The 23,186-nt window shown below is 44.1% G+C and overlaps 1 protein-coding gene across 6 annotated transcripts in view; it reads left to right on the top strand.

The window, feature by feature from the left end:
• The window catches only part of LOC106607643 (MAP/microtubule affinity-regulating kinase 3), a 217,383-nt gene that overhangs the window by 55,567 nt on the left and 138,630 nt on the right, over window positions 1-23,186 (top strand). For 4 of the 6 annotated variants that reach the window (XR_006770269.2, XM_014204792.3, XM_014204796.3 and 1 more), the window contains exons 5-9: window positions 8,806-8,871; window positions 9,455-9,525; window positions 11,156-11,212; window positions 12,354-12,590; window positions 14,408-14,548. Coding sequence is in view for 5 of the 6 variants with exons in the window: in XM_014204792.3 (XP_014060267.1) it covers window positions 8,806-8,871; window positions 9,455-9,525; window positions 11,156-11,212; window positions 12,354-12,590; window positions 14,408-14,548 (572 nt within the window). In the remaining variant the exon portion in view is untranslated. The remainder of the gene's footprint in view (window positions 1-8,805; window positions 8,872-9,454; window positions 9,526-11,155; window positions 11,213-12,353; window positions 12,591-14,407; window positions 14,549-23,186) is intronic. The other 2 variants (XM_014204794.3, XM_014204797.3) reach the window with 1 other exon arrangement.

Here is a 23,186-nt window from a genome sequence, read left to right as displayed (position 1 = left end):
ACTCCACCAAGCTGGCAGGCTGGCAGGCTGGCTAACAGCCTGCAGCCTGGCCTGCACCCTATCTAATTGTGGAGCTAGAGGAGATAGAGCCCTGTCTATGTTCATAGATAAAATGAAAGCACCCTTCCTGCTAGGATGGAGTCTGTCACCCCTCAGCAGGCCAGGCTTGGACCTGTTTATGTATGAGTCCCAGAAAGAGGGCCAATTATCTAAAAATTATATATTTTGGGATGATCAGAAAACAGTTTTCCACCAGCGATTGAGTTGTAAGCCTCTGCTCATCACTCCCCCTAACTGGGAGGGGGCCAGAGACAATTACTCGATGCCGATATCTTTCTAGCTAGTTTACACGCTATGTTGTGCTTGGTGACGTCTGACTGTTTCATCCGAACAGCGTTGGTGCCAACATAGATAACAATATCCCTATACTCTCTACACTCGCCAGTTTTAACCATAGCCAGCACCCTCTTTAGATTAGCCTTTACATCGGTAGCCCTGCACCCTCGCTGGATGATTATTTTTAAGTCTAATGCGGGTAATGGAGTCGCCAATGACTAGGGTTTTCATTTTGTCAGAGCTAATGGTGGGAGGCTTCGGCGTCTCAGACCCCGCAACGGGTGGAGGAGAGACCAGAGAAGGCTCGGCCTCTGACTCTGACTCGCTTAATGGGTAGAACCGGTTGAAAGTTTCTCTTGGCTGAATGAGCAACACCGTTTGAGCAGCATTTCCTTCCAGAAGCCTTTACTTTTTATAACAATTTAAAGCCTTTCATTTTTTTCACAAGGGGCAATTATTTAGGCATGAATGCACATGCGTAAAAAACAACACAACATATGGAGGTTTCATGTCTCCAAAAATTCATGAGCTGGTACGAGTTTGTTTACACTTTCCTAGCGTATTTTAATAACAAGGTGGAACGGGTCCATTAACTTTCAATTAGTAATTTCTTTAATTTCTTGAATGAATGGGCTCATTCCCAGTCAAAATGATAGCTGCCGTCCATTCCTCTGCCCTTTCCCCCTCCTCCCTTGTCCCATGTTTGGGAATTCCTCTCCAGAGTGGTGACATTGTGACATTCCCAAACTTTATTCTAATCCCTGGGTAGGATTCCACCCTTATTTTCCTAGATTGTTCACATTCTTTCTCTCACATATACACACACACACACACACACACACACACACACACACACACACACACACACACACACACACACACACACACACACACACACAGTTAATTTTTTCCCCTGTCACTCTTTGTGTGTGTCATTAAGCCATGGTGATTATCTAACAGGTCCCCACATGCCTCTCTCCCTCTGTCATTTTGGTGATGTCATCTATAATGAACAAAAATATAAACACAACATGTAAAGTGTTGGTCCCATATTTCATGAATTTAAATAAAAGATCCCAGAAATATTCCATACACACAAAAAGCTTATTTCTGTCTGTAATAAAGCCTGATTTGCTGGACCTGGCTCCCCAGTGAGTGGGCTTGGCTCCCAAGTGGGTGGGCCTTAGCCCACCCTGAAATCCATAGATTAGGGTGTAATGAATTTATTTAAATTTACTGATTTCCTTATATGAACTGTAACTCAGTAGAATTGTTGCATCTTGCGTTTATATTTTTGTTCAGTATACATGCGCCCCCACCACCACTATACACACACACACACACACACACACACACACACACACACACACACACACACACACACACACACACACACACACACACACACACACACACACACACACACACTTCCTCATCTCTACCCTGGACGAATCCTCTGAATGACTTCTGGGCAGCAGATGCACACACACAAGTGAAAATGCTTACTTGCGTGCGTGTGTGAGGAGGTCCATCAATGATTCACTGTTTAATACACCATGCAGCTTCGCTCAGTTAATTATTCTAATGGCCCACCTACACTACATTGCCAAAACTATGTGCACAATCCTATTTCAGCCATATCCGTTGATGACTGGTATGTAAAATCGAGCACACAGCCATGCAATCTCCATAGACAAACACTGACAGTAGAATGGCCCGTACTGAAGAGCTCAGTGACTTTCTGCCCTGCTAGAGATGCCCCGGTCAAATGTAAGTGCTGTTATTGTGAAGTGGAAATGTCTATGAGCAACATGACCGGTCCTTTCCTGTTTCAGCATGACAATGCCCCCATGTACAAAGCGAGGTCCATACAGAAATGGTTTGTGTGGAAGAACTTAACTGGCCTGCACAGAGCCCTGACCTCAATCCCATGGAACACCTTTGGGAGGAATTGGAACGCCGACTGCATTAGTGCCCGACCTCACTAATGCTCTTGTGGCTGAATGGAAGCAAATCTCCACAGCAATGTTTCAACATCTAGTGGAAAACCTTCCCAGACGAGTGGAGGTTGTTATAGTAGCAAAGGGGGGACAAACTCCATAGTGATCACCATGTTTTTGGAATGAGATGTTCGATGAGCAGGTGTCCACATAGTGTACCTCCCAATCTCTCTCATTCATTCTAATGAACTGAAAAATGGCACTCCACTTCCTACTGTGGCTATCTTTAGCCTAATTGTGTGTGTGTCCGTGTTGCTGTGTTTTGTGTCTGTCCGTGTTCGTGTTTTGTGTGTTTGTCCACGTTTGTGGTGTGTGTGTGTTTCTGCGTGTGTGCAACCGTGTGCGAGTGTGTCCACGCTCATACACACCAGCCCTCTTAGGAAAACCTGGAAAGACCCCAAAAAGAAAGAGGCCATGAGACGTGGTACCAGTTGTCATGGCAATGACGTTTCTTTCTCTGTTCATATCAATAGGAGGGCTACTCCCTCCTGGGCTACTCCCTCAAGCTTATGCTCTAGCCTGGCACTAACAGATCAGAATCAGCCGATGGTCCAGATTGAAGACCAGGATGTGTTGATTATTTATTTTTATCAAGTTTGTAATAAATGCCTCTATTTTAATGTTTTGGTCTTCTTAAAATTGCTCATGAGAGAGGAGTGTTCAATGATCTCATATATTCATTAAGTTTCATATGCCAAACAAAACAAAATGGGAAATGTCATCTACAAAGCCGATTTGTGATTGCTTGCCCAGCAGGCTCCCCTTTGGTGGTCTGATTCCGCCGGCATGTGCTTGGCGATCGTTTGTGTTTCTCTCACTCAACTTCCTCTCTTCCGCTCTCCCACTTTCTCCCTCCCCCAAGCCAGGTAGGGAAGGGAGGGAAGGAGGATGATTTGGAGAAAGAAAGGGTGTTAGTTAATAGGGAGAACGGGAGGGACGGAAAATTATGCCCTCAGTGAATTTCAAATTGCCATGCCAATAAAGCATATTGAGTTAAAATATGACAGGTGTTCAAGAAAAGTGAGAGACGAGGTGGGCAATGTTCCCTCCAAAAAAATTGCCGCTGAGCAAATTTTAAGTCTTGTGAGCGGAAACTTGAATGTTGTGAGAATTTTGTGCAACTTCCGGTGCGAGTTTACAGTGAACACTGAGGCTGTACCCTTACAGTTTAAGACAGTAGCCAATAGGCACAATGTAGGCCTACCAACAAAACCAATGGAACAAATCCCATTACATTTTCACATGGAAATAGCTTTTTGATTTTTGTAATATAGCCTACAGTAGCCTATATGTGGGGATCAATGCAGGCTTATATTGCATGACACTTAAAAAAAGAATTTTTACATTATGAAGACTTGACATTTTAATTAGTAATTTTTTAGTTGGTCTGTAACACCATGGGCCAAATAGGTGACTTTAAACGGCATTTTACTGTGTTTACTTTACAAAATAAAATTAATTATTACCATACAGAGAATTAGACAATGTAAGCTACCCATGGGCCTATTGGCTTATTTGCATATTTGACCTGACTGGATGTTCAAGACAGCTTGAAATGTAGGCTAACACGGAACCCAAACCGGCTGCGCGCGTGCGCCATCGTGCATACATTTATTTTGTCCCCCACACAAAACACGCAGGTTAAAATATCAAAACAAACTCTGAACCAATTACATTAATTTGGGGACAGGTCGAAAAGCATTAAACATTTATGGCAATTTAGCTAGCTAAATTGCACTTGCTAGCTAATTTGTAAAGTCAAATCAAATTTATTTATAAAGCCCTTCTTACATCAGCTGATATCTCAAAGTGCTGTACAGAAACCCAGCCTAAAACCCCAAACAGCAAACAATGCAGGTGTAGAAGCACGGTGGCTAGGAAAAACTCCCTAGAAAGGCCAGAACCTAGGAAGAAACCTAGAGAGGAACCAGGCTATGAGGGGTGGCCAGTCCTCTTCTGGGTGTGCTGGGTGGAGATTATAACAGAACATGGCCAAGATGTTCAAATGTTCATAGATGACCAGCAGGGTCAAATAATAATAATCACAGTGGTTGTCGAGGGTGCAACAGGTCAGCACCTCAGGAGTAAATGTCAGTTGTCTTTTCATAGCCGATCATTCAGAGTATCTCTACCGCTCCTGCTGTCTCTAGAGAGTTGAAAACAGCAGGTCTGGGACAGGTAGCACATCCGGTGAACAGGTCAGGGTTCCATAGCCGCAGGCAGAACAGTTGAAACTGGAGCAGCAGTTTAACTAGCTATTTAACTAGCTTACTGTTGCTAGCTAATTTGTCCTGGGATATAAACATTGAGTTGTTATTTTACCTGAAATGCACAAGGTCCTCTACTCCGACAATTAATCCACACATAAAACGGTCAACCGAATCATTTCTAGTCATCTCTCCTCCTTTCAGTCTTTTCTTCTCTGGACTTTATATTGCGATTGGCAACTTTCATAAATTAGGTGCATTACCGCCACCGACCTCGTTTGTCTTTCAGTCACCCACGTGGGTATAACCAATGAGGAGATGGCAAGTGGGTACCTGCTTCTAGAAAGCGATGAGGAGATGGGAGAGGCAGCGCGATCTGCATCACAAATAGAACTGACTTCTATTTTAGCCCTTGGCAATGCAGACGCTCGTTGGTGCGCACGATCGAGCAGTGTGGGTGCAATAATTGAATAATATAGATTTCTACATTTATTTTGTAATGCTCGCGCACGCGACGTGGGCAGTGTAGTCAGGGTATAAGCCTACACGCTTTGTGCTCTTGTAGGAAGCAGTAACTCCCCATTGCTGACCTATACTTATCTATAACTGGGCTAATAACTTGCTAATTAGCAAAGAATATCAACAAATGTGGAAACGTGGCTCTCAACTGACCTGGTTTGATTCTGTTTTTTTGCATTGAAAAGGGTCTGACATAATCTTGATTGGATCACAGAATTTTTTTTTATCTATATAATGCAAACTAATTGTGCGAACTCAGTGAAGTTCAATATCTTGTCTCTGCGCTGCCTGGCATTTTTTCTGCGCTGCAGTCCCGGAGGAGGTGCGCGCACCTTAGAGGGAACATTGTTGGTGGGGAAGAGAGACAGAGGGATACAGACATTGGAAGAGAGGGAGAGAGACTGAGTGATATAGACAATGAAGAAGTAATATAAATAGAGGGAGACAGACTGAAGGAGATAGCAAGACAGAGTGAGAGATGCGAGACTAATTGATACAGACAGTGACTGTGGGATTAGTTGGCTATGGTCTCATTTCAGAACAGTATGTGGCCATTGAGCCTGGCACCAACATATGTTCGAAAAATCTGCAGGTTTTCTCTCCAAGACAATTTCTTCGGCAGGATGAAAAGTAGCCCAAACAAACATTTTTAAGCACCCAGATACATAAATGTTCAGATTATGCCAAATGTTGCTAAGAGTGACAATGTGAATTTTGGGTCATATTTTCAGTTTTCTTACCTTTAATAGCAGGGTTTCCATTGTTGGTGGGGACACCCAGGGAGTGCACAGTTTTGTTCTCTCTCATCTCTTACACTGGCGTATATGGGCGGCAGGTAGCCTAGTGGTTAGAGGGTTGGGCCAGTAACTGAAAGGTTGCTAGATAGAATCCCCAAGCTGACAAGGTAAAAATCTGTCGTTCTGCCCCTGAACAAGGCAGTTAACCCCCATTGTAAATAAGAATTTGTTCTTAACTGACTTGCCTAGTTAAATAAAATAAAAATCATTCTTCAAAATATTGCATGCGATATGGATATTGCACATGTCAATATTTGGATGTGAATTTGATTCATTGTGCAGCCCTAACCGACAGACAAGCAGGGTGCATTCTGTGCAATTCAACATCCGCATACGTTTTTAATGTACCAGACATCAATATGATGTCAATATTGTCAAGTTATCCTAATTCTGCAAAATGTGTGTATTCTGGAGTGCACCCACAGACACAGTGAAACAGATAGTGATTTAGAAAGCGAGACAGAGAGAGTCGTGCTCATCTCTGCTCCAATTCAATTAGATGGGAAGGGATTTAGCCTGATGGCTGGTGATTTTCCACCTAACTGTAGGCTTTGATTTCCCATTCACATTCCCTCAGCCTAGCGCTTCGTGTCCAGTCATGGCATATCACTGAAGCAATTGGCATAATGCATTCAAGGCCTATGAGAAATGGCTATGAGAGTGCTTGGAGGCACACGCACGCACACACATCACCCATGTGTGTGTTGTGTGTTTCTTTCCTCTCACCCTTTCCATGCTCTGTATCCCGTGCCCTACACACTCCTGTTCCCCCGGAACACACACACACACGTTATCTGCTCAGGTGGTGGTGGGAGTTGCTGTGTGCTGCTGTGGTAGAGACTGTCTACTCGTCTGTCTTTTCTTGTATGTCTGTTTGTGTCTACCTGTCTCTTCGTCTGTATGCTTACGTCTGTCTGCCTGCCTGTCTATGGCCCTAAGGCCTGTCTGTCTCATGTTTCTTTTTTTTCTTTTTTTTTCACCTTTATTTAACCAGGTAGGCTAGTTGAGAACAAGTTCTCATTTACAACTGCGACCTGGCCAAGATAAAGCAAAACAGTGCGACACAAACAACAGCACAGAGTTACACATGGAATAAACAAACATACAGTCAATAATACAATAGAGAAAGTCTATATACAGTGTGTGCAAATGAGGTAGGATAAGGGGGTGAGGAAATAAATAGGCCATAGTGGTGAAATTATTACAGTATGGCAAATTAAACACTGGAGTGATAGATGTGCAGAAGATGAGTGTGCAAGTAGCGGTACTGGGGTGCAAAGGAGCAAAATAAATAACAATATGGTGATGAGGTAGTTGCATGGGCTATTTACAGATTGGCTATGTACAGGTGCAGTGATCTGTGAGCTGCTCTGACGGCTGGTGCTTAAAGCTAGTGAGGGAAATATGAGTCTCCAGCTTCAGTGATTTTTGCAGTTCGTTCCAGTCATTGGCAGCAGAGAACTGGAAGGAAAGGCTGCCAAAGGAAGAATTGGCTTTGGAGGTGACCAGTGAAATATACCTGCTGGAGCGCGTGCTGCGGGTGGGTACTGCTATGGTGACCAGTGAGCTGAGATAAGGCGGGGCTTTACCTAGCAAATACTTATAGATGACCTGGAGCCAGTGGGTTTGGAGACAAATATGAACCGTGGGCCAGCCAATGAGAGCATACAGGTTGCAATGGTGGGTGGTATATGGGGCTTTGGTGACGAAACGGATGTCACTGTGATAGACTACATCCAATTTGCTGAGTAGAGTGTTGGAGGCTATTTTGTAAATAACATCGCCAAAGTCAAGGATCGGTAGGATAGTCAGTTTTACGAGGGTGTTTGGCAGCATGAGTGAAGGATGCTTTGTTGCGAAATAGGAAGCCAATTCTAGATTTATGTTGGGATTGGAGATGCTTAATGTGAGTAAGGAAGGAGAGTTTACAGTCTAATCAGACACCTAGGTATCTGTAGTTGTCTACATATTCTAAGTCAGAACCGTCCAGAGTAGTGATGCTAGACGGGTGGGTAGGTGTGGGCAACGATCGGTTGAAGAGCATGCATTTAGTTTTGCTTGCATTTAAGAGCATTTGGAGGCCACGGAAGGAGTGTTGTATGGCATTGAAGCTCGTCTGGAGGTTAGTTAACACAGTGTCCAAAGATGGGCCAGAAGTATACAGAATGGTGTCGTCTGCATAGAGGTGGATCAGAGAATTACCAGCAGCAAGAGCGACATCATTGATGTATACAGAGAAGAGAGTCGGCCCGACAATTGAACCCTGTGGCACCCCCATAGAGACTGCCAGAGGTCAGGACAACAGGCCCTCCTATTTGACACACTGAACTCTATCAGAGAAGTAGTTGGTGAACCAGGCGAGGCAATCATTTGAGAAACCAAGGCTGTTGAGTCTGCCGATAAGAATGCGGTGATTGACAGAGTCGAACGCCTTTGCCAGGTCGATGAATACAGCTGCACAGTATTGTCTCTTATCGATGGCAGTTATGATATCGTTTAGGACCTTGAGCGTGGCTGAGGTGCACCCATGACCAGCTCTGAAACCAGATTGCATAGCGGAGAAGGTACGGTGGGATTCAAAATGGTCGGTGATCTGTTTGTTAATTTGGCTTTCGAAGACCTTAGAAAGGCAGGGTAGGATAGATATAGGTCTGTAGCAGTTTGGGTCTAGAGTGTCTCCCCCTTTGGAGAGGGGGATGACCGCGGCAGCTTTCCAATCTTTGGGAATCTCAGACGATACGAAAGAGAGGTTGAACAAGCTAGTAATAGGGGTTGCAACAATTTTGGTGTTCCCAGGCTGTTCCTAGGCTGTGACAGCAGCCTGGGAACAAAACAGCCAGCGCTACTGCACCGATACTTTCCTGAGGCAACCTGGCTAATCTCGTTATGTCGAGTGCGCTCGCTCACCCTCTACCTCCCTCTCTCTCTCTCTCCCTTCCTCCACAGTGAAACTGTTTGAGGTGATAGAGACTGAGAAAACTCTCTACCTGGTGATGGAATATGCCAGTGGAGGTAAGTTACCTAGTAATATGACATACAGTACAACATATTTATAATATGCTTTGAGCGTAATCCATGAAAAGCTCATTTATTTATCTAAAATACAAGTATTATAATTATTATAGTATGACACCCTTCTCCTGAAGAGCTAGCGGGTGTGCAGGCTTTTGCCCAAGCCCTGTGCTAACTCACCTGCTTCAGGCAATCAAGGTCCTGATGAGTTGTCTATTAGTGGAATTAGCTGTGTTTGAGGGCAGGGCTGGAGCAAAATCCTGCACAACCAGTAGCTCTCCAGGAGGAGGGTTGGTCTGTCTCCTGATATCCATAGTACTTTATTATAACACATAGTATTGCCTTAATCTAGGACAAATGAGGCTGCCGAACTAGCAATTGATGCTTTGTTGATGGGTTGCAGACATTAAAAATAAGTTGGGAGACTGAGACAAAATTTGAGAATGTCTCCATTCAGTCAAAGTTGAACTTAGACCTCTCTCTCTCGGACTCTCTCTCTCTCTCGGTCTCTCTCTCTCTCCCTTCACTCTATATTGCTCTCTCCCCCACTCTCTCTCTCTCTCTCGCTCTCCCTTCCTTTCAGGGGAGGTCTTTGACTACCTCGTAGCTCACGGGAGGATGAAGGAGAAGGAAGCCAGGGCTAAATTTAGACAGGTACTGCAGCAGACTGGATTCAGCCCTACACGCACGCACGCACATACACTAACATACATACCCCGTGTTCAAAGTCACCCTGGCTGGGTGACACACAGACTTTCAAGCAAGACACACACACAGACTTAAGCCCCCCCTCTCACACACAAACATGCTAACACACACACATATCATCATATTTTGTTGGGAACTGGGAAGATCCTTGGCCATTCCTGTCATTTTCAGCCATTCAGTGAAAGGGGGTCTTCCGTAAGTCCAGACAGGGGCTCCCCTGACCCCACCCCTTCTCCTCATTGGTTCAGCCCACTGTCGCTGTGGAGATGGGGATATCTGGGTCACTTGATGTAAGAGCTGGGAGAGAGAGCTAGGAGAAGGGGGGTGAAAGGAAGATGAGAGAAAATATAGATGGATAAAAGAGGAGTAAAGGAGAGGGGAGGGGGAGAAAAGAGGGATGGGATAAAAGAGGAGTAAAGGAGAGGGGAGATTAAGGTGAGAAAAGAGGGATGGGATAAAAGAGGAGGAGAGGTGAGATGGAGGGGAGGGGGAGAAAAGAGGGATGGGATAAAAGAGGAGTAAAGGAGAGGAGATGGAGAGGGAGAAAAGAGGGATGGGTTAAAGAGGAGTAAAGGAGAGGGGAGATGGAGGGGGAGAAAAGAGGGATGGGATAAAAGAGGAGTAAAGGAGAGGAGTTGGAGAGGGAGAAAAGAGGGATGGGTTAAAGAGGAGTAAAGGAGAGGGGAGATGGAGGGGGAGAAAAGAGGGATGGGATAAAAGAGGAGTAAAGGAGATGGGAGATGGAGGGGGAGAAAAGAGGGATGGGATAAAAGAGGAGTAAAGGAGAGGAGATGGAGAGGGAGAAAAGAGGGATGGGTTAAAGAGGAGTAAAGGAGAGGGGAGATGGAGGGGGAGAAAAGAGGAGTAAAGGAGAGGGGACATGGAGGGGGAGAAAAAAGAGATGGGATAAAAGAGGAGTAAAGGAGAGGGGAGATGGAGGGGGAGAAAAGAGGGATGGGATAAAAGAGGAGTAAAGGAGAGGGGAGGGGGAGAAAAGAGGGATGGGATAAAGAGGAGGATAGAAGGGGAGAGGAGAGCAAATGGGACACGTCAAAATTAATAATATTAAAATGTATTACCCCAATGGATATGTACATTGATAGATATTCTGTTCAAATCAGCCCCTGCTTACCTGGATGGGGAAAACCACCAGATCTTACATACACACACAGACACACACCGTGCGTGAGTCAGTACTGGCCACAATCACGTCCCTGTTGTCCAATCAATGAAGTTTTGAGAAGTGGGTGCGGGTTGATGTCGCTAATTGTTCTCACACACACACACACACACACACACACACACACACACACACACACACACACACACACACACACACACACACACACACACACACACACACACACACACACACACACACACACACACACACACACACACACACAGTGTGACAGTGTTGACCAGTCCCAAGTTAACCCCAAGCTCCTCTGTCACGTGTCAAACTCCAAATCTGAAGGGCTGCAGTGGCTGTAGTTATAATAACTTTTATAACAACTTAGAAACGCCATAATATCTTCTAACTTTAATTCTATGGTCTTGATCCATTCCTTTCCAGATTGTGTCAGCTGTGCAGTACTGCCATCAGAAAAATATTGTACACAGAGACCTGAAGGTAATGAAAACTTTATGTACACACACACGCATACACACATGTACCCTGGCATACATACACACACACACACACACACACACACACACACACACACACACACACACACACACACACACACACACCTCACTCCTTCACTGCCCTCGGAGAAACACTGTTCACCTCTAATCTACATACTCTCACCTGCTACGACACGGGATGTGGTGTTACCATCCCCCAGAGGTGTGTGTGACATACTGTAGTAGTCTCTACAGGGCATTACACGCTCTGTTTCCGCACTCTGTTTCCACGATGACATGTCCTAAATTATGCAGTTGCACAAGATAGAGGGAGAAAGTGGGAGGAAGGAACAGAAAGAGTTGGATAGACAAACAAAGAGGGAGAGGAAGATGGAGAATGGGAGAAACAAGAAGAAAGAAAGAATTCTGGAACTTTGCATGTGCCTACTTCTTATTATACTATGAATGCACTTATTTATTACTGCATTAGAAGTGCCTATTATTGTCTGCATTATTACCTGATATAACTTGTTATCATTCATAACACATTGATTGCTTGAAGAGATCCATAGGCATGTCACGAGACCTGTGTCCTGTTCAGGAGGATAGAATGTTACAGAGCGTACCGATATAAATGTATAGTGTAGAACATATTATTATTGTCAGAACAACTGGGAATCGTGTCAGCTCTGTTCATTCTTTAATTTACCTGCAATATTCAAGACTATAAAGTGTGGGTGACTGACAGTCTGGCAACGTTACTGCCGGTGTAAATGTCCAACGTTTACTTCGCTATTAGCATCTCATACATTGTAGATTTGAGTCATTTAGCAGACGTTCTTATCCAGAACGACTTACAGTAATGAGTGGGTACATTTTTCGTACTTGTCCCCCGTGGGAAATCAAACCCACAACTCTGGCATTGAAAGCTCCATGCTCTACCAACTAAGCCACATGGGATCGACATCTTGTGTCACACTGAATGATGTCCCCACACACCCCACTTATAGTTCACTAGTTCCGGTGTAAAACCTACCCATCTACATCCCCCTTCTTTTAATTGTAAACAACAACAATGTTCAGTGTTTCACATCACTGAATAAATACCACACACAAACACATCCACTTCACCTTCTCTCCCCCAGGCTGAGAACTTACTCCTGGACGCTGACATGAACATCAAGATAGCCGACTTTGGCTTCAGTAACGAGTTCACAATGGGCAATAAGCTGGACACATTCTGCGGCTCCCCACCCTACGCCGCCCCAGAGCTGTTCCAGGGGAAGAAGTACGACGGGCCTGAGGTGGACGTCTGGAGCCTGGGAGTCATACTGTACACGCTCGTGTCAGGGTCGCTGCCCTTCGACGGTCAGAATCTGAAGGTGTGTGCAAATCTGTGTATGTGTGTTAATCTTTAACCCTGGCCTCTACTCTTATCCTGTTAGGGCTAGGGGGCAGTATTGACACAGCCGGATAAAAAACGTACCCGATTTAATCTGGTTACTACTCCTGCCCAGTAACTAGAATATGCATATAATTATTGGCTTTGGATAGAAAACACCCTAAAGTTTCTAAAACTGTTTGAATAGTGTCTGTGAGTTTAACAGAACTCATATGGCAGGCCAAAACCTGAGAAGATTCCATGCAGGAAGTGGCCTGTCTGACAAGATGTGTTTCATCTAGGCTGTTTTTATTGAAGATTTAGGATCTTTGCTCTAACGTGACACTTCCTACGGCTCCCATAGGCTCTCAGAGCCCGGGAAAAAGCTGAACAATATCGAGGCAGGCTCTGGCTGAAACACTTTATCGCGTTTGGCAAGTGGCCGCTCAGAGTACTGTGGGCTTAGGCGCGTGCCCGAGTCGACCGAATGCTTTATTTTTTTCCGTCTGTTTACCTAAATGCAGATTCCCGGTCGTAATATTATCGCTTTTTTACGAGAAAAATGGCATAAAAATGGATTTTAAACAGCGGTTGACATGCTTCGAAGTACGGTAATGGAATATTTAGAGTTTTTTTGTCACGAATTGCGCCATGCTCGTAACCCTTATTTACCCTTTAGGATAGTGTCTTGAACGCACGAACAAAACGCCGCTGTTTGGATATAACGATGGATTATTTTGGACCAAACCAACATTTGTTATTGAAGTAGAAGTCCTGGGAGTGCATTCTGACAAAGACAGCAAAGGTAATAACATTTTTCTTATAGTAAATCTGACTTTGATGAGTGCAAACTTGCTGGGTGTCTAAATAGCTAGCCCTGTGATGCCGGGCTATCTACTGAGAATATTGCAAAATGTGCTTTCACCGAAAAGCTATTTTAAAATCGGACATATCGAGTGCATAGAGGAGTTCTGTATCTATAATTCTTAAAAAATTGTTATGCTTTTTGTGAACGTTTATCGTGAGTAATTTAGTAAATTCACCGGCAGTGTTCGGTGGGAATGCTAGTCACATGCTAGTCACATGCTAATGTAAAAAGCTGGTTTTTGATATAAATATGAACTTGATTGAACAAAACATGCATGTATTGTATAACATAATGTCCTAGGGTTGTCATCTGATGAAGATCATCAAAGGTTAGTGCTACATTTAGCTGTGGTTTGGGTTTATGTGACATTATATGCTAGCTTGAAAAATGGGTGTCTGATTATTTCTGGCTGGGTACTCTGCTGACATAATCTAATGTTTTGCTTTCGTTGTAAAGCCTTTTTGAAATCGGACAGTGTGGTTAGATTAACGAGAGTCTTATCTTTAAAATGGTGTAAAATAGTCATATGTTTGAAAAATTGAAGGTTTTGCATTTCTAAGGTTTTTGAATAACGCGCCACGGGATTGCACTGGCTGTTACGTAGGTGGGACGATTTGGTGCCACCTAGCCCAGAGAGGTTAAGTCCCAATTCTCTACCCATCTGTCCTAAATGTGCACTTGCTTTGAAAGGAAAGGACTAGTGTAAGAATGGTGGAAACTCCATCTAGTCCATGCTTACACTTGCCTACCATGCTAACTGCGTGGGGAAGAGTACATGATTGCACACTGGGAGACAGGTTGAGACACAGGGTCTACATATCCTCTGTAGGAGCTGAAAGTGTTGTCTGCGGGGAAAATACTGTATCCCCTTCTACATGTCCACCGACTGACCCCTGACCTCTAAACTTCCGACCCTGCCTTTAACCTCTCCTCTCTATCTCCCCCTATAGGAGCTGAGAGAGCGTGTTCTAAGGGGTAAATACCGTATCCCTTTCTACATGTCCACCGACTGTGAAAACCTCCTCAAGCGCTTCTTGGTGCTCAACCCATCCAAGCGTGGTACACTTGAGGTGAGGGAGGATGTCCAAAATGTAAATATGTCTTACGCTTACTACTTATTTTACTTCGCCGTCCACGGACTCCTTCCTTCTTCACGTCACTCCTGCCTGGTTTCTGTCTGTGTGGAGATGTATGGGATGTAAGGTTTGAACACAGCACCTTCATGTGGTCGCCCACACGCATGCGTACACACACACGCTGGTATGTGCACACACACACACACCTCTTCCATCCGATACAGTAGATTTCCCACTGCTAGACGCATATGCACTCGCACGCACACTCACACACACACCTATCCCTCCCCCATCTACACCATAGTCCTGTCTGTACACACACTCATCTCCCTGTGCTGAAGAAACAGACATAATTAATTAAACAGCAAAAGGCAGTCCTACCACTCACATCACGTGTGTGTGAGCATTCTTTGTGTGTTTCCGTGTGTGTGCATTTGTGTACATTTGAGTATTTATCTAAAACTGACCATAGATCGGTGTCTAGGGGCAACTTCATTCTCGTCCTTTTTGTACAATACCACATCACCCAGGGGAAAAACAAATCAAATTCTATTTGTCACATGTGCCGAGTTGAACAGGTGTGTAGACCGTACAGTGAAATGCAGTTTTAAGAAAATCCCCCCCCCCCACAAAAAAGATAACAATAACACATAATTATAGGGCAGCAGTAAATAACAATAGAGGGGCTATATACAGGAGGTACCAGTACAGAGTCAATGTCAATGTGTGGGGGCACCGGTGTCGAGGTAATTGAGGTAATATGTACATGTAGGTAAAGTTATTAAAGTGACTATGCATAGATATTAACAGAGAGCAGCAGCAGCAGCGTTCCAGGGGGAGGGGGGCGGGGGGGGGGGGGGGCAATGCAAATAGTCTGGGTAGCCATTTGATTAGCTGTTCAGGAGTCTAATGGCTTGGGGGTAGTAGCTATTTAGGAGCCTCTTGGACCTAGACTTGGCGCTCCGGCACTGCATGCCGTGCGGTAGAACAGTCTATGACTAGGGTGGCTGGAGTCTTTGACAACTTTTAGGGCCTTCCTCTGACACCGCCTGGTATAGAGGTCCTGGATAGCAGGAAGCTTGTCCCCGGTGATGTGCTGGCCGTACGCACTACCCTCTATAGTGCCTTGCAGTCGGAAGCCGAGCAGTTGCCATACCAGGAGGTGATGCAACTGGTCAGGATGCTCTCGATGGTGTAGCTGTAGAACTTTTTGAGGATCTGAGGAGCCATGCCAAATCTTTTCACTCTCCTGAGGTGGAATAGGTTTTTTTGTGCTTTCTTCACGACTGTCTTGGTGTACTTGGACCAGGTTAGTTTGTTGGTGATGTGGACGCCAAGGAACTTGAAGCTCTCAACCTGCTCCACTACAGCCCCGTCGATGAGAATAGGAGCGTGCTCGGTCCTCCTTTTCCTGTAGTCCACAATTATCTCCTTTTTCTTGATCACGATGAGGGAGAGGTTGTTGTCCTGGCACCACACGGTCAGGTCTCTGACCTCCTCCCTACAGGCTGTCTCGTCATTGTCGGTGATCAGGCCTACCACTAATCTGTCATCGGCAAACTTGATGATGGTGTTGGAATCGTGCCTGGCGTGCAGTCATGAGTGAACAGAGAGTACCCCTGAGGGGCCCCCGTGTTGAGGATCAGCGTGGCGGATGTGTTGTTACCTACCCTTACCACCTGGGGGCAGCCCGTCAGGAAGTCCAGGATGCAGTTGCAGAGGGAGGTGTTTAGTCTCAAGGTCCTTAGCTTAGTGATGAGCTTTGAGGGCACTATGGTGTTGAACGCTGAACTGTAGTCAATGAATAGCATTCTCACATAAGTGTTCCTTTTGTCCAGGTGTGAAAGGGCAGTGTGGAGTGCAATAGAGATTGCATCATCTGTGGATCTGTGGGAGCGGTATGCAAATTGGAGTGGGTCTAGGGTTTTTGGGATAATGGTGTTGATGTGAGCCATGACCAGCCTTTCAAAGAATTCATGGCTACAGACGTGAGTGCTACGGGTCAGTAGTCATTTAGGCAGGTTACCTTAGTATTCTTGGGCACAGGGACTATGGTGGTCTGCTTAAAACATGTTGGTATTACAGACTCAGACAGGGAGAGGTTGAAAATGTCAGTGAAGACACTTCCCAGTTGGTCAGCGCATGCTCAGAGTACACGTCCTGGTAATCCGTCTGGCCCTGCGGCCTTGGGAATGTTGACCTGTTTTAAGGTCTTACTCACATCGACTGCGGAGACCGTGATCACACAGTTGTCCGGAACAGCTGATGCTCTCATGCGTGTTTCAGTGTTACTTGCCTCGAAGCGAGCATAGAAGTTATTTAGCTCGTCTGGTAGGTTCGTGTCACTGGGCAGCTCTCGGCTGTGCTTTCCTTGGTAATATTTTGCTAGCCCTACCACATCCGATGAGCGTTGGAGCCAGTGTAGTACGATTAGATCTTAGTCTTGTATTGACGCTTTGCCTGTTTGATGATTCGTCGGAGGGCATATCGGGATTTCTCCCTGAAAGCGGCATTTCTCCTTGAAAGCGGCAGCTCTACTCTTTAGCTCAGTGCGAATGTTGCCTGTAATCCATGGTTTCTGGTTGGGGTATGTACGTACAGTCACTGTGGGGACGATGTCCTCGATGCACTTATTGATAAAACCAGTGACTGATGTGGTGTACTCCTCAATGCCATCGGAAGAATCCCGGAACATATTCCAGTCTGTGCTAGCAAAGCATTCCTGTAGTTTTAGCATCTGCTTCATCTGACCACTTTTTTTATAGACCGAGTCACTGGTGCTTCTTGCTTTAATTTTAGCTTGTAAGCTGGAATCAGGAGGATAGAATTATGGTCAGATTTGCCAAATGGAGGGCGAGGGAGAGCTTTGTACGAGTCTCTGTGTGTGGGGTAAAGGTGGTCTAGAATTGTTTTTCTTCTGGTTACAAATTTAACATGCTGATAGAAATTTGGTAAAACTGATTTAAGTTTCTCTGCATTAAAGTCCCCGGCCATTAGGAGCGCCGCCTCTGGATGAGCGTTTTCCTGTTTGCTTATGGCGGCATACAGCTCATTGAGCGCAGTTTTAGTGCCAGCATCGGTCTGTGGTGGTATGTAGACAGCTACGAAAAATACAGATGAAAACTCTCTAGGCAGATAGTGTGGTCTACAGCTTATCATGAGATACTCTACCTCAGGCGAGCAAAACCTTGAGACTTCCTTAGATATCGTGCACCAGCTGTTGTTCACATATATGCATAGGGCCCCGCCTTGTGTCTTACCAGAGGTTGCTGTTCTGTCCTGCCGATGGAGCGTATAACCCACCAGCTGTATGTTCTTAATGTTGTCGTTCAGCCACGGCTCGATGAAACATAAGATATTACAGTTTTTAATGTCCCGTTGGTAGGATATACAATTGAAGTCGGATGTTTACATACACTTAGGTTGGAGTCATTAAAACTCGTTTTTCAACCACTCCACACATTTCTTGTTAACAAACTATAGTTTTGGCAAGTCGGTTAGGACATCTACGTAATTTTTCTAACAATTGTTTACAGACAGATAATTTCACTTATAATTAATTGTATCACAATTCCAGTGGGTCAGAGGTTTACATACAAAAAGTTGACTGTGCCTTTAAACAGCTTGGAAAATTCAGAAAATTATGTCATGGCTTTAGAAGCTTCTGATAGGCTAATTGACGTCATTTGAGTAAATTGGAGGTGTACCTGTGGATGTATTTCAAGGACTACCTTCAAACTCAGTGCCTCTGTGCTTGATATCATGGGAAAATCAAAAGAAATCAGCCAAGACATCAGAAAAAAAATGTTGACCTTGGGAGCAATTTCCAAATGCCTGAAGGTACCACGTTCATCTGTACAAACAACAGCATGCAAATATAAACACCAAAGGACCACGCAGCCGTCATACCGCTCAGGAAGGAGACGCGTTCTGTTTCCTAGAGATTAATGTACTTTGGTGCTAAAAGTGCAAATCAACCCAGAACAACAGCAAAGGACTTTGTGAAGATGCTGGAGGAAACAGGTACAAAAGTATCTATATCCATAGTAAAACGAGTCCTATATCGACATAACCTGAAAGGCCGCTTTGCAAGGAAGAAGCCACTGTTCCAAAGCCGCCATAAAAAAGCCAGACTATGGTTTGCAACTGCACATGGGGATAGAGATGGTACTTTTTGGAGAAATGTCCTCTGGTCTGATGAAACAAAAATACAACTGTTTGGCCATAATGACCATCGTTATGTTTGGAGGAAAAAGGGGGAGGCTTGCAAGCCGAAGAACACCATCCCAACCGTGAAGCACGGGGGTGGCAGCATCATGTTGTGGGGGTGCTTTGCTGCAGGAGGGACTGGTGCACTTCACAAAATAGATGGCTTCATGAGGGAGGAAAATTATGTGGATATATTGAAGCAACATCTCAAGACATCAGTCTGAAAGTTAAAGCTTGGTCGCAAATGGGTCTTCCAAATGGACAATGACCCCAAGCATACTTCCAAAGTTGTTGCAAAATGGCTTAAGGACAACAAAGTCAAGGTATTGGAGTGGCCATCACAAAGCCCTGACCTCAATCCTATAGAAAATTTGTGGGCAGAACTGAAAAAGCGTGTGCGAGCAAGGAGGCCTACAAACCTGACTCAGTTACACCAGCTCTGTCAGGAGGAATGGGCCAAAATGCACCCAATTTATTGTGGGAAGCTTGTGGATGGCTACCCAAAATCAAATACTAATTGAGTGTATGTAAACTTCTGACCCACTGGGAATGTGATGAAAGAAATAAAAGCTGAAATAAATCATTCTCTACTATTATTCTGACATTTCACATTCTTATTAAAATAAAGTGGTGATCCTAACTGACCTAAAACAGGGAATTTTTACTTGGATTAAATGTCAGGAATTGTGAAAAAATGTGTTTAAATGTATTTGGCTAAGGTGTATGTAAACTTCCGACTTCAACTGTATACTGTCAATTGTGGGACCTTTTATATAGACAGGTGTGTGCCTTTCCAAATCATGTCCAATCAATTGAGTTTACCACAATCCAATCAAGTTGTATTAACATCTCAAGGATGATCAATGGAATCTTTGACTTAAATTTCGAGAGTCGTAGCAAAGGGTCTGAATTCTTATGTAAATAATGCATTTCTGTTTTTTATTTTGAATACATTTGTAAAAAATTCTAAAAACCTGTTTTTGCTTTATCAATATGTGGTTTTGTGTGTAAATTGATGAGGAAAGAAAAGTATTTAGTCCATTTTAGAATAAGGCTGTAACGTAACAAAAGTCAAGGGGTCTGAATAGTTTTCGAATGTAGTGTACGTTGTAAAATGTCATTCATAGGCTAGGTTGTAGCTACCCCATGATGGGTATATGGAAAGTTTAAGTATCATGCAGTAGCCTCAGCCTTTCAATGATGCATTGAGCTGGGTGAATGGAAAATGGATGACAGTCATCCAATATGCTGTAATAGAAATAAGGCCATGCCCATTATTTTTTTTATTGTCCTCCCTCATCATAAACGGAACCGACCGCCACTGTTGTTAACAATGTAACAAGGTTGAATGCAAAGTGTCCACTAAAATCTTAATTGATTTTTCTTCAAATTATTTAAATGATCACTGTGCTGTTGCCTATGTGAGGGATTGTAAAATTCCTAAACTTCCTTCACGTATCATTATGAAAAGGAATTGGAAGCAGTTTGATACTCAGGGTTTTGTAATGATGTTTTTAACTTTACCTGAAATAAAGGTGAATTCATCCCTGATGTTGAATTTGCTTTTTTTTACTTCCATAAAGCATTCCAGGAAGCATGCTCCTTTCAAACAAAACAGAATTAAAGGCAGAGACAACCCTTGGTTCTCAAGGAAACGGAATGCTTTGTGGGCTTAAGCAAGAAGGTCTGATTCAGCTGATGATTGAATGCCTTCGGGAATCAGGTTGTGGCTATGACCCGAAAGCTGAAAGCAGACCACTATCTCAAATCTACTGCTGATAATCTGAATAATCCTTCAACATTTTTGAAAAGTTTAGAGTGCAAAGGAGATGCACAGCTCCCTAAACAACTGCTGGTTGACTCACAGGTGGTAATTGAGAACCTTTATTCTGAACTCTTTTAATCAACATTTTCTTGATGCAGGTTATTTGATAGGGTTAAAGGTCCATATGCGCCCCCTGGGAAATTACCCGACACTCCCTCCCCCATTTCTCCTTCACCCAAATCCAGATAGCTGATGTTCTGAAAGAGCTGCAAAATCTGGACCCCTACAAATCAGCTGAGCTACACAATCTGGACCCTCTCTTTCTAAAATTATCCACTGCAATTGTTGCAACTCCTATTACTAGCTTGTTCAATCTCTCTTTCGTATCGTCTGAGATCCCAAAAGATTGGAAAGCTGCCACGGTCATGCCCCTCTTCAAAGGGGGTGACACTCTAGACCCAAACTGTTACAGACCTGTATCTACCCTACCCTGCCTTTCTAAAGTCTTCGAAAGCCAAGTTAACAAACAGATCACCGACCATTTCGAATCTCACCGTACCTTCTCTGCTATGCAATCTGGTTTCCGAGCTGGTCATGGGTACACCTCACCCACACTCAAGGTCCTAAACGATATCATAACCGCCATCGATAAAAGACAATACTGTGCAGCCACGTCTCAAATGACTGCCTCGTCTGGTTCACCAACTACTTCTCAGATAGAGTTCAGTGTGTCAAATTGGAGGGCCTGTTGTCCGGACCTCTGGCAATCTCTATGGGGGTGCCACAGGCTTCAATTCTCGGGCTGATTCTTTTTTTTCTGTATACATCAATGATGTCGCTCTTGCTGCTGCTGATTCTCTGATCCACCTCTACGCAGACGACACCATTCTGTATACTTCTGGCCCATCTTTGGACACTGTGTTAACAAACCTCTAGACGAGCTTCATTGCCATACAACACTCCTTCCGTGGCCTCCAACTGCTCTTAAATGCAAGAAAAACTAAATGCATTCTCTTCAACCGATCGCTGCCCGCACCCACCAGCCCGCCCGTCTAGCATCACTACTCTGGACGGTTCTGACTTAGAATATGTGGACAACTACAAATACCTAGGTGTCTGGTTAGAGTGTAAACTCTCCTTCCAGACTCACATTAAGCATCTCCAATCCAAAATTAAATCTAGAATCGGCCTTTCTATTTTGCAACAAAGCATCCTTCACTCATGCTGTCAAACATACCCTTGTAAAACTGACTATCCTACTGATCCTTGCTTTCGGCGATGTCATTTACAAAATAGCATCCAAACCCCTACTCAGCAAATTGGATGTAGTCTATCACAGTGCCATCCGTTTTGTCACCAAAGCCCCATATTCTACCCACCATTGCGACCTGTATGCTCTCGTTGGCTGGCCCTCGCTTCCTATTCGTCGCCAAACCCACTGGCTCCAGGTCATCTATAAGATTTTGCTAGGTAAAGCCCCGCCTTATCTCAGCTCACTGGTCACCATAGCAGCACCCACGCGCTCTAGCAGGTATATTTCACTGGTCACCCCCAAAGCCAACTCCTCCTTTGGCCGCCTTTCCTTCAAATTCTCTGCTGCCAATGACTGGAACGAATTGCAAAAATCACTGAAGCTGGAGACTTATATTTCCCTCACTAACTTTAAGCATCAGCTGTCAGAGCAGTTTACCGATCATTGCACCTGTACTGTACATAGCCCATCTGTAAATAGCCCACCCAACTACCTCATCCCCATGTTGTTATTTATTTTCTTTCACCTTTGCACCCCAGTATCTCTACTTGCACATTCATCTTCTGGACATCTATCACTCCAGTGTTTATTTGCTAAATATGATTTATTTCGCCACTATGGCCTATTTATTGCCTTACCTCCCTAATCTTACTACATTTGCACACACTGTATATAGATTTTTCTATTCTGTTATTGACTGTTCGTTTGTTTATCCCATGTGTTGTTGGTGTCGCATTGCTTTGCTTTATCTTGGCCAGGTGGCAGTTGTAAATGAGAACTTGTTCTCAACTGGCCTACCTGGTTAGATAAAGGTGAAATGAAATAAAAAGCAAGCCTTCTCCAGGTTCTCTGTCTCGGAGCTGCAGACGTCATTGCTCCTCCTTTATATTCATATCAACTTTATTATCCCACCAGGGGGAAATTCATTTGGTCATGTGCTTAAAAATACATAAAACATGAAAACACAAACTACACAATAATTCATTCAAAGTGCTATAGCTACACATTTAAAGTGAAAGTGCAATATGGTGGATACTCGTGGGACCAACAGACTATCTATTATACAGCCTAATGCCTGTTGGAATAAAATAGTCCCCATATCTATCTGTTTTAATTTTCTTTTGAAGAAGTATCTTTCCCCTTGTCTGGCTGCTGCTGTCTGCATTTTGAGTGAAGGGGATGAGTATTTGAGTGAAGGGGGATGAGTATTGTCGTGTAAAATGCTTTCAAGTTTCATCTTTAACCTCACCCTAGAATGAAATATCCAAGTTGTGGAAATCAGGATTTGTCCAACCTCTTTTGAAAGGAGGTGATCACATTCTTCTGAATAACTATTGGCCCACATATAAATAGTCTGTTCTGGCAGAGGTATTGGAGGCCTTGGACAATAAGGCCTACCTCCAGGAAAACAATATTTTGAGTGGTAT

This window comes from Salmo salar, chromosome 06 (assembly GCF_965601325.2).
Source record: "Salmo salar chromosome 06, fSalSal1, whole genome shotgun sequence".
Lineage (NCBI taxonomy): Eukaryota > Metazoa > Chordata > Actinopteri > Salmoniformes > Salmonidae > Salmo > Salmo salar.
This window is presented reverse-complemented; position numbering and strand designations above follow the sequence as displayed.